The 9,982-nt window shown below is 53.7% G+C and overlaps 2 protein-coding genes across 5 annotated transcripts; both read left to right on the forward strand.

Annotated features, from left to right (window-relative positions):
* The first annotated feature begins 890 nt into the window (after positions 1–890).
* On the forward strand, positions 891–4,437 carry DPH2 (diphthamide biosynthesis 2). Of its 3 annotated transcripts, XM_006178461.3 has the most exons (6): positions 891–1,265; positions 1,460–1,572; positions 1,827–2,050; positions 2,233–2,916; positions 3,006–3,182; positions 3,264–4,437. In XM_006178461.3, the coding sequence occupies exons 1-6, from the start codon at positions 1,119–1,121 to the stop codon at positions 3,386–3,388; spliced, it is 1,470 nt and encodes a 489-aa protein (XP_006178523.1). In that variant the 5' UTR covers positions 891–1,118; the 3' UTR covers positions 3,389–4,437. The 3 variants fall into 3 exon arrangements, with proteins under 3 accessions (XP_006178523.1, XP_014409484.1, XP_032349968.1); XM_014553998.2 differs by lacking the exon at positions 2,233–2,916 and having other exon boundaries at positions 893–1,265; XM_032494077.1 differs by lacking the exons at positions 891–1,265; positions 1,827–2,050 and having other exon boundaries at positions 1,494–1,572.
* A 1,443-nt stretch (positions 4,438–5,880) lies between these two features.
* On the forward strand, positions 5,881–9,192 carry ATP6V0B (ATPase H+ transporting V0 subunit b). 2 transcript variants are annotated; one of them, XM_032494078.1, is made up of 8 exons: positions 5,881–6,065; positions 6,769–6,817; positions 7,037–7,120; positions 7,249–7,326; positions 7,540–7,609; positions 7,720–7,771; positions 7,991–8,181; positions 8,892–9,192. In XM_032494078.1, the coding sequence occupies exons 1-8, from the start codon at positions 5,999–6,001 to the stop codon at positions 8,916–8,918; spliced, it is 618 nt and encodes a 205-aa protein (XP_032349969.1). In that variant the 5' UTR covers positions 5,881–5,998; the 3' UTR covers positions 8,919–9,192. The 2 variants fall into 2 exon arrangements, with proteins under 2 accessions (XP_032349969.1, XP_032349970.1); XM_032494079.1 differs by lacking the exon at positions 6,769–6,817 and having other exon boundaries at positions 5,929–6,065.
* The last annotated feature ends 790 nt before the right edge of the window (positions 9,193–9,982 follow it).

Raw genomic sequence — 9,982 nt, forward strand, 5'->3', positions numbered from 1 at the left:
TTTACTCTTGATTTGTCACTTCTCCTAGGGTGTATGGAGATGTTTCACGTACTTTTTGTCCTCTTCTCCCACGACATGGCACGCAGGTGTCTTTCTCCTCCCTGCCATGACCAAATGTAGCACACATAACCCGGGAGAATGAGGGGTCTAAATAACAGCTTATGAACTCAGACCTGGGTTTGATACTGATGGTGCCAGTGACTTGCTGTGTCTTATTTGGCATTTAGCCTCTGAACCTCAGTTTCCTCATCTGTAAAATGGGACGATTCTTACTCCAAAGACTAAACTCTCAGAATGTAGTACCTGGTAAACAGTAAGTGCTCAGTGTTTGCCTGATTGACATAGACTGCTGTGAGGGTAACAGCGAATTCCTTCTGTACATGTGCTACGCAGAGGACTACTTTATAAAGTTTTATATCTAAATTAATTTGACCCAGCAATCCTATTAAGAGTACTGTTGTTACAACCCCCGTTCTGCAGATGGGGAAACAGCCTTAAAGACATTAACTTTGTTAAGAGTCTCAGTAAATGGCAGAGCCCAATATTCGAACGAAGGCAGTTTGGCACCTGAATTAAAAATTATGCAACGCCATCTCCCAGATGTTAGAGTGCACAGGAAGTGCTTAACAGTGTAGGTAAATAGGAACTGCTCAAACTGGTAGTTATTTTCAGGGAGTCGGTGTTTCTGAGGGCCCGGGGAGCTGACCCCGAAGACCAGAATCTGGAGAGGCTAGCCAGGAGAACTACAACACCCATGAGGCTCCGCGCCTTCCTCTGAGGCACTTCCGGTTGGCTTGGGGCTCTGAGGCAGGCCATTGGTTCTCTGTGGGCGGCTTGGCGAGGATTGGAGGGCGGGAGCCCTGCCGTTTAAGATTGGTAAAATTGCCATCCGCCCCGCCTCAAACGCCCGGAAGTAATCTCCCTTGAGACCCATGCGTAGCTGAGAAACGGGAATTTGAAAGGGTTGGGGGCTGGACCAAGGGCTGCGGAGTGAATGACCCCCAGCCCCCTGCCCCTACCAAACGACTCTGACCCCTTGAGGACTGCGTTTGAGGACGCGGGGCCTGAAGCTGACCGAGGGAGATCCCCGCTGCTTCCCGCCACCGAAGCTGTGCCTCATGGTATCTACGTTCAGTAGCCCCGCCGAGGCGGCGCTGCAGCGAGAGGCGGGCGCAGCAGGGCTGCTCACTCCTCTCGATGACCTGGATCGAGTGTACGAGCTGGAGCGAGTCGTTGGATTTGTCCGCAACCTGGGGTGTCGAAGGGTGAGGGCAGGTTCGAGAGGGAATGGTTGCCCAGAGGATTGGGATCTTGAGGTATTTTTGTGAGGATGGGGTCTGGGGGAGGTGTTCCTCTGGAAGGCGCTTTGAAGGTTAGGTAGGGAGTCCCGGCAGGTTTTCCTTGAAGAGGCCCTCGGTGCAGGAGAGGCCGTATCTGACTCCATGCTTTATGCTTAAAGGTGGCCTTGCAGTTCCCTGACCAGCTGTTGGGAGATGCTGGGGCCGTGGCTGCACGACTGGAGAGGGCTACGGGGTCGAAGATGTTCATTCTGGGAGACACGGCCTATGGCAGGTGTGAACTTGAGTTTAAGGATTGGGGGTGGGGTAGGTTTAGTGATCTGGGGCTCATGGTGTTTCTCCTCTATGACAGCGTCTGCCCCAATGGCTATATTTCTCCATTATGATGACTCCTCTCCTGCTACTAGCTTTTCTCAGTGACAGCGTTTTCTTTTCGTAATGTCATTTTCTTCACTGACCACGTGTCCCATTGATGACAGCAACTCTTCCTGATGAGAACCCCTCTCACTAATGGTATCTCCTTTGCAGCTGCTGTGTGGATGTACTGGGTGCTGAGCAAGCTGGAGCTCAGGCCCTTGTACATTTTGGCCCTGCCTGCTTAAGCCCTCCTGCCCGCCCACTGCCTGTGGCCTTCATCCTTGGTCAACGTTCTGTGGCCTTGGAACTCTGCGCTAAGGCCTTTGAAGCCCAGAACCCAGACCCTACAGTTCCTGTGGTGCTGCTGAGTGAGCCGGCCTGCGCCCATGCCCTGGGTGAGGGGTTTTGCCTGTGCATGCCACTCTGTGCCTTCATTTCCCCATTTCAGTACAGTCCCATGGAGCTCTCAATATGGGCTTGACCCCACTCTTTGCTTTTGGGTCACATTCAGTCTCCTGGGGATGAGGGGGATCCTGATTTACCAGGCCCCAACCCTGACACCACTTCCTTCTTCCAGAGGCCTTGGCCACTCTTCTGCGCCCACGGTACTCAGATCTGGTTGTCTCCAGCCCGGCTTTTCCCCTGCGAGTGGATTCCCTCAATCCAGATCCTGAACCCCTGGAGCGTTTTGGGCGCCACTTCCCCCTGGCTCCAGGGAGGTGTCTGGAAGAGTATGGTGCCTTCTATGTTGGGGGCTCTGAGTCCATTTCAGACCCTGACCATGACCCAGACCTGAGCCGGCTGCTCTTGGGCTGGGCACCAGGGCAGTCTTTCTTCTCCTGCTGCCCAGACACAGGGCAGACTCGGAATGAAGGTGCTCGGGCTGGGCGGCTCAGAGCACGTAGACACTATCTGGTAGAGAGGGCTAGAGATGCCCGTGTGGTGGGGCTGCTGGCGGGCACACTGGGTGTGGCCCAACACCGTGAGGCACTGGCACACTTGCGGAACCTGACGCAGGCTGCCGGCAAGCGTAGCTATGTTTTGGCCCTGGGACGACCCACGCCTGCCAAGCTTGCCAACTTCCCTGAGGTGGATGTCTTTGTGCTATTGGCCTGTCCTCTGGGTGCCCTAGCCCCCCAGCCTTCTGGCAGCTTCTTCCGGCCTGTATTGACACCGTGTGAGCTGGAGGCTGCCTGCAACCCTGCCTGGCCACCTCCAGGCCTGGCTCCCCACCTCACACATTATGCAGACTTATTACCTGGTGAGTGGTGGGGGCACTGCCTAAGCTAAAAACACTTGGGGCATGGAGTCAGGGGGCCAGTATGGATCCTCTTTCACCTTCCCTTCCAGGCTCTCCCTTCCACGTGCCCCTCCCTCCACCTGACTCAGAGCTGTGGGACACCCCAGATGTGTCACTCATTACTGGGGACCTACGACCCCCACCTGCCTGGAAGCCATCGAGTGATCCTGGATGCACAGCCCTAACGCCGCGGCCCCAACTGGAGCTGGCTGAGAGCAGCCCTGCAGGTGAGTGTGGCAAATCCCCACTCCCCTCTGAACTCTTCCCCCGGATTCAGCCCACTCAGCCTTAGCCCCCTACCTCTGCAGCCTCGTTTCTTAGTTCTCGGAGCTGGCAGGGACTACAGCCCCGCTTGGGTCAGACGCCAGTGACAGGAGCTGTGAGCGGAAGACGAGGGATTGCCATCGCCTACGAGGATGAGGGAAGCAGCTGATACCATGTGGGACCAGAGTCACAGGTGGACTTAAGAATCACTGCTAAAACCTTTAGTGCTCCCTACATCAACCTCACCCCTCTGCCAGGATCCTTGAAGGAGACTCTCACTGAGGCAGCCCCTCACTTAGGATAGGATCCAGCTCTATCCTGTCCTTTCCTGGCACTGGCACAGGTACACAGCTTGGCAGATATTGGCTTACTAAATGCCTGTTGTTTGACTGATGGGGGGAAATGGCTTTGGGTCTTCCCTGAAGCCTTGTGGGCCAACTATCCTCCTGGGAGCAGTCCAAGACCTCTGGCCAGTCCCAGTTCCTGTTGTGCAGTCAAAGGCAGGTGCTAGATGGTCTAGACCAGGGCTCTTAACCTTGGCATTATTGACACTTTGGGCCAGATAATTGTTTGTTGTGAGGGGCTATCCTGTGCATTGTAGGATGTTTAGCATCGTCTCTGGTTTCTGCCCACTGGATGCCAGTAGCATACTCCTCCCCAGTTATGATAACCAAAAGTGTCTCTAGACATTGACAAATGTCCCCTGTGGGTGCAAAATTGAGAACCACTAGTCTATACCTATGCTGTTCAATACAGTAGCCACATGTGGCTGTTCAAATATAAATTTGAATTAACTAAGATTAAAAACTCAGTTTCTCAGTTATACTAGTCAAATTTCAGTGCTCAGAAAGCTACATGAGAGGACAGCACAGATATAGGCCATTTCCTGACATTTCTGTCAGGCTATACTGGTCTACCCTGACTCCAGTTTGTTTCTCAGGGAACAGAAACTTGAATAAACTAGATAATTTTTCTTCTTGTTTCTTTTTATTTGTCAAATGCTGCAGGTCTTACACAGGTCGTGTGGGTCCAGATCTGAATTGTATTTGACTGGATTCCTGTCCTCACAGTGTAGTTGGAAGAAAGGCAGTTAAAACAGGCAATTACCACACAGTGAAGCAGTATTTGTGAGGAGGGAAGTCCCCAAGGGTAGCTGAAGCCCAGAAGAGACTTACCAGAGGGAGTGTTACCCAAGCTGGATCTCTTTGAGAAAAAAAATAATTATCGGAAGAAATGGAGTGAAAAGGACATTTGGGCAAAGGGTACAGCATGCTTAAACACACAGGCATGAACTAGCATGGTGGGTGCTTCAAGCAAAGTGGAGTTGCTGGACCCTAAAGGTTCAGAGGTATGAAGAAAACTACTCACGTCATTCCCTGCATTTGCTGAGAATTTTGGCCTATTGGCATTGTCTGGGGTGTTGAAGAAGCCAGTGAACAGGGAGATGTGGTTACTGCCCTCAAGGATTGCCCAGTCTGCTGGTGGAGGCAATTTATAAACTCAACTGTGGTAACTGGGACAAGGGTACCAATCATGTTCTACAAATATGTATTGGGCACCCACTGTGTGCCAAGCACTGGAAATCCAGTGGTGAGCTCAGGGATCCTTTAACAGTGCTTACATTCTCTTGGTGGGACAAGCTAGACAATCATAACACTTAGTATGCCGAATGGTGATGAGTGCCGTGGAGAAATACAAAGCTAGGAAGGAGTGTAAGAGAGAGGGGCTTGCAATATTAAACAGGATGGTCAGAGAGGGCCCCCCCCCCCATGTTTTATGTTTATCAGTAGTTCATTGCTTTTTATTGCTGAACATTCACCCGTAGTATAAATATGCTACAATTAGACTATGCATGTTGACAGAAGGGAAGGCCTTTTGAAGACAAGCAAAGACTGAGAGAAGTTACAAGTGAGCCACATGAATAGTAGGGAAAGCAGTAGGAACAAGTGCACGTGCAATGCAGTGGGATAATGACTGGTATGTACAAGGAATAGCAGGGAGGCCAGAACAGCCAGAGGAGGGAGTTAGTGGGGAAGTATTAGGGGGTGAGTCAGGTAAGAGGCATGGGGAGCAGCATCAGTAGAGGCCTAGAAGGCCACTATAAGGACTATGGCTTTTATTCCGTGGGAAATGGGAGCCACTGAGGTATTTTAAAGAGAGTAACACCATTTTGCTTAAGTTTCATAAAGATCTCCAGGGAGGCGGGGGAGCCCAGAGCAGGCGCCCTGCCTCTGGTTGTGGAAGGAAGGCTTCCTGGAAGAATGGTATCTAAGGACCAGCAGGTGTTGGCCAGGCCCTGTAGTGAGCACAAAGAAGCGTGCTTCAGGTAGAGGAAACAGCAGGGCTCAGGGAGAGAGCAGACACTCTCACGGAGCTGGGCGGGCCGGCCAGGGACGAGGCCCGCGGGATCAGCACTGGCTTGGAGGCTAAGCTCGGGTGGAAAGCAGAGCTGGTGGGCCAGGGCAGGGAGGAGAAGGAGCGGGCGTGGAGGGATGCGAGCCGGACTGCCAGGGAGAGGGCGAGGTACTCCGTAAGGAGGGTACCCGAGCCCCTAGGGGCGCGAGACTACAACCACCACAATCCTTAAGCGCTAGCAGTTCCGGCGTCGCCAAGTACCAGACCTGCGGCGACCCGGCGTGGGGTCACGTGGCTCTGGTACGTCACGTGGGCGAGTCAGGTGACGCTGCGGGGTGGGCCGACAGATTGCGGGGCTGACGGTGGACGCAGGGACGCGGTTCAGTTCCGGACCCCCCAACCGAGCCCCGCTCTCTTTGCCGCCATGACGGGGCTGGTGCTGCTCTACTCTGGGGTCTTCGTGGCCTTCTGGGCCTGCATGCTCATCGTGGGTGAGGCCGGGCCCTGGCGGGCGGGGCCGGCATCGGGCCGAGCTGGAGCCCAGCTGGGAAGCGGGGTCTTGGGAGTACTGGTACCCCGGGCCCTGCCGCGCGCCTGTCCCGGGCTCTAGCCCTGACAGAAGAGACCTGGATCTCCAGCTGCTTGAGGAGGGGCGCCGGCGGGGGCCGATGGGGACCGCGAGCGCAGCTCTAGTGTTTCTGCCGCCTCTTTCCCCGGCACACTGCTGTGGTCCCTCTCTTGCTCCTGATCGGCCTGCTTGGGTCACGAGCCGGCTGCTCCAGTTCCTCTTTTCCCGATCGTTTTGCCTTCCCCCACCCACAGTTTGTTGGGTAAACAGCGGTGCAGACTGGGCTGACTGGATCTGGTGAGGCCGTCCCAGACCTCTTTGTCCTTCCCCTCGTCCAGGGTATTCTGGTCTGCGGGTAGCTAGCTGCCCTTGGGAGGTCTCGATCTGGGAGGTGCAGTCACAGAGGGAGATACGTTACTGAGGGAGTGGCAGAAAATGGAGGCCTGAGCTGAGGGATGTGTATACAGCTGTGCTTTCACGTGGGGCCCGCCTGCGGACTCTCCTTGACTTAGGTATAGGCAGCTCTTCGGGAAGGTGGTCCATCAGCTGGTCAGCAACTTATTGTCTAAGTTAGGGAGCTTCTCTTCAGGGAGGAGCCCCTAACCCCATTTTTCTTACTGCTTCAGGAATCTGCTACACCATTTTTGACTTGGGTTTCCGCTTTGATGTGGCATGGTAAGGGAGAGGATTTCCCTAGGAGAGTCTTTGCAACCTGCCTTCTCTGATCTGAACCCCCAACCCCACCCCACCCCACCCCACCCCTCAGCTGTCTGGGAAATAGGAAATGTTACGTCTCAGCATGCAGGACTGGTGGGATTGGAGTGGACACGGGGGTGGATTTTGTGCTCACTTCTCTACCAGAGCTGAATGCCTTCCTTTCTATCCGCACACCAGGTTCCTGACGGAGACTTCTCCCTTCATGTGGTCAAACCTGGGCATTGGCCTCGCTATCTCCTTGTCTGTGGTTGGGGCAGCATGGTGAGTTTTGGAGCCATGGGACTGAGTGAGGGACTGAATCATAGCAGGTGGTGTCATTGGGCTCTTAGTCACCTTGGGAGCAATGACAAATTTGCGCTCTGCTCATTGGTTTCTTATCCATTTTCCAGGGGCATCTATATTACTGGCTCTTCCATCATTGGGGGAGGGGTGAAGGCCCCCAGGATCAAGACCAAGAACCTAGTCAGGTAAGTGTAAGACCCTTGGACTGTTGTCAGAACCAGTTGCATTTGGAGCTGCCTGTGTATATGACCTGACATGGTATTCCTGACCAGCCTCCTGATGGGATGGGGTGTCAGTGAGGGAGAGGTGGCTGAAGAATCTGGGGAGAAAGGTTGGTTTCTTTCTCATTTCTTTCTTCCTCTCCTCTCCTACCCCCAATCCCCCACTGCCACTACCAGCATCATCTTCTGTGAGGCTGTGGCCATCTATGGCATCATCATGGCAATTGTCATTAGCAACATGGCTGAGGTATGGAGGACCAGGGTGGGGTGGGCATCCATTTCAGTATATTGCTTAGTGATGGTGGGGAGGGGGATGGAGTATGGGGTGGTATCTGATTACTTCTCTGCCTCCCTCAGCCTTTCAGTGCTACTGACCCCAAGGCCATTGGCCATCGAAACTACCATGCAGGTAGGTGGGTGTGTGGAGGCAAAAGGCTGGGGCTTCACAGCTTCTTCCCCATCCCATGCACCCTCAAGCTCAGACTCCTCATTTTGATAGTCCCCCACCTACTTTGGCCTGCTCTACAGAGTTGGGGTGGTGGCTGGCCCCATTAGTTTGTGCTGGATTCTTGCCCTCATCTCTCCTTGTTTCTGGCTTGACCTCAGTGCTCCCTTTCCATCCCCGCAGGCTACTCCATGTTTGGGGCTGGCCTCACAGTGGGCCTGTCTAACCTCTTCTGCGGAGTCTGTGTGGGCATCGTGGGCAGTGGAGCCGCCCTGGCTGACGCGCAGAACCCCAGTCTCTTTGTAAAGATTCTCATCGTGGAGATCTTTGGCAGTGCCATCGGCCTCTTTGGGGTCATTGTTGCAATCCTTCAGGTGCTGAATCCCCCTGGGGAGCCTCTGTCCTTGTCCCCAACCCAGCCTCACCCTTCTGGAGGAGCCGCAGTGTACCCTTCTTAACCTGTAACCGTAGAACCCCTGAACAGCTTCCACACTGCATTCCCATCTTCTGGTTTTCCCCTTTTGAAGCCTTCCATTTATTTGTTTCCAGCTTGGTATCTGACAACTGTCTTTTTTTGTATGTTGTATTGTATCTATATATGTTTCACTTAGCCTCTCTTTTCCTGTTGTTATTGTATCTGTCTCTCTGTTTCTTTGTGGTGTAGACCAGGTTGGGATCTTGTCTGTGTCTGTCTTGGTGTGAGTGACTTTCTCATGGCCTGTGGGTATCTATGCTGTCAGCAGGACAGCACAACTGAGGTGTGTGTATCTTGTTTGTTTGGAAATGTGTGAGTGTGGCTAAGGAGCAGCTGAGTGTGACTGGGGGAGCCTGACTGGGTTGACGTTCGGTGACTCTCACTGTCCGTATGCAGCTTCGGTCTGTCTGTCACACAGTCCAGCTCTGTAGTTGTCTGTCTCTGTTCATCTGTGTTTGTCACAGCATGTCCATCCTGGTCCAGTTATCCGTGTGTTGTGGCCCCTCCATCCTGCCATGGGTTTGCTAGGTCTCATCTGTCATTTGTCACTGTCTAATTTATTTCTCTGTCCCTGCCTGATTTCTCCTGTTCTTTTTTTTTTTTTTGCAGACTTCCCGAGTGAAGATGGGTGACTAGATGATCTGTGTGGGTGGGGGCCGTGCCCCACTCTTATTTATGTGTGGTTTTCCCGGGACAGCTGGAGTTGTGCCCCTTAGGCTTTCAGGGGGCTCAGTGTTCAGGGCTCTCCCCACACTCCTCCCTGCGTCAACTTGGAGGCACTGCCTGGCTGGATCCTCAGTGTGGGAATGGGCCGCTGATGACTATGTGCAGCTTTGCACCTGTGTCCCACCACCACCTGTAAACCATCTTCCCAGTGTTTGTGAAATAAAAGTGGTATTTGTCTGGGTCAGTGCCGCTTCTGTTGCCTTCCTTAAACACCTCCTTTCACAGAGGGAGGGTAAACAGGTCTATAAGCCTCAACCTCATGCCAGCCTCTTGCCAGCTTTCTGACTCATACACACTGTCTCTGCTCTGGACAGAGCTGGCTCTTGGGTGGGGAGGGAAGAATGCTGGGCTGAGGACTCTAGCCCTGAACATCTTCACTGAAGGGAAGGAGGGAGTCGGGATATGGACCCAGGTGTTTGTGTGGGAGGGAGGTGTCCTTCTAGTCCCATGCCCTCAGGGCTCTTGTCAGATCAGCTGCAAGTACTCACCCTACTCTACCCTCAGGTATCCATCACCTCTTATGCCGTGGGGCTTGGAACGCATTCATTTGCCTCCATGCATCTCAGCACCATCCCCTGTCAGTAACTAATTTGATCCCTTGTTTCCAAGGCCCTGTCCGGCTCCTCCCACTCCTGTCCAACCTCTTACCCAACCTTCTGTTACCCTGAAAGCCCCTGTCACACACTTCAGTCCACGCATTTGAGGGTCCTGTCCAACTAGCAGCCCCCTTTAATCATGTTCCTATGGATGAGTGGATAAATCCCTGACGCCCCTGCACCTAACTTCCAAGTGCACTTTTTTGGCTGAGTTCGCGCTCCAACCCAGACCAGACTCCACTCCTCCGTAATGGGTTTGACCCATCCACACTCTGTCCGGTCCGGACTTCGAATCCAATCCCTTGGATGAGCCTGATCAATTTCTCCCGCCCCTCGCTCCGAGGCGCCTGGACGCCGGCAGGCCCGGGCGACGGAGGC

This window comes from Camelus ferus, chromosome 13 (genome assembly GCF_009834535.1).
Source record: "Camelus ferus isolate YT-003-E chromosome 13, BCGSAC_Cfer_1.0, whole genome shotgun sequence".
NCBI lineage: Eukaryota > Metazoa > Chordata > Mammalia > Artiodactyla > Camelidae > Camelus > Camelus ferus.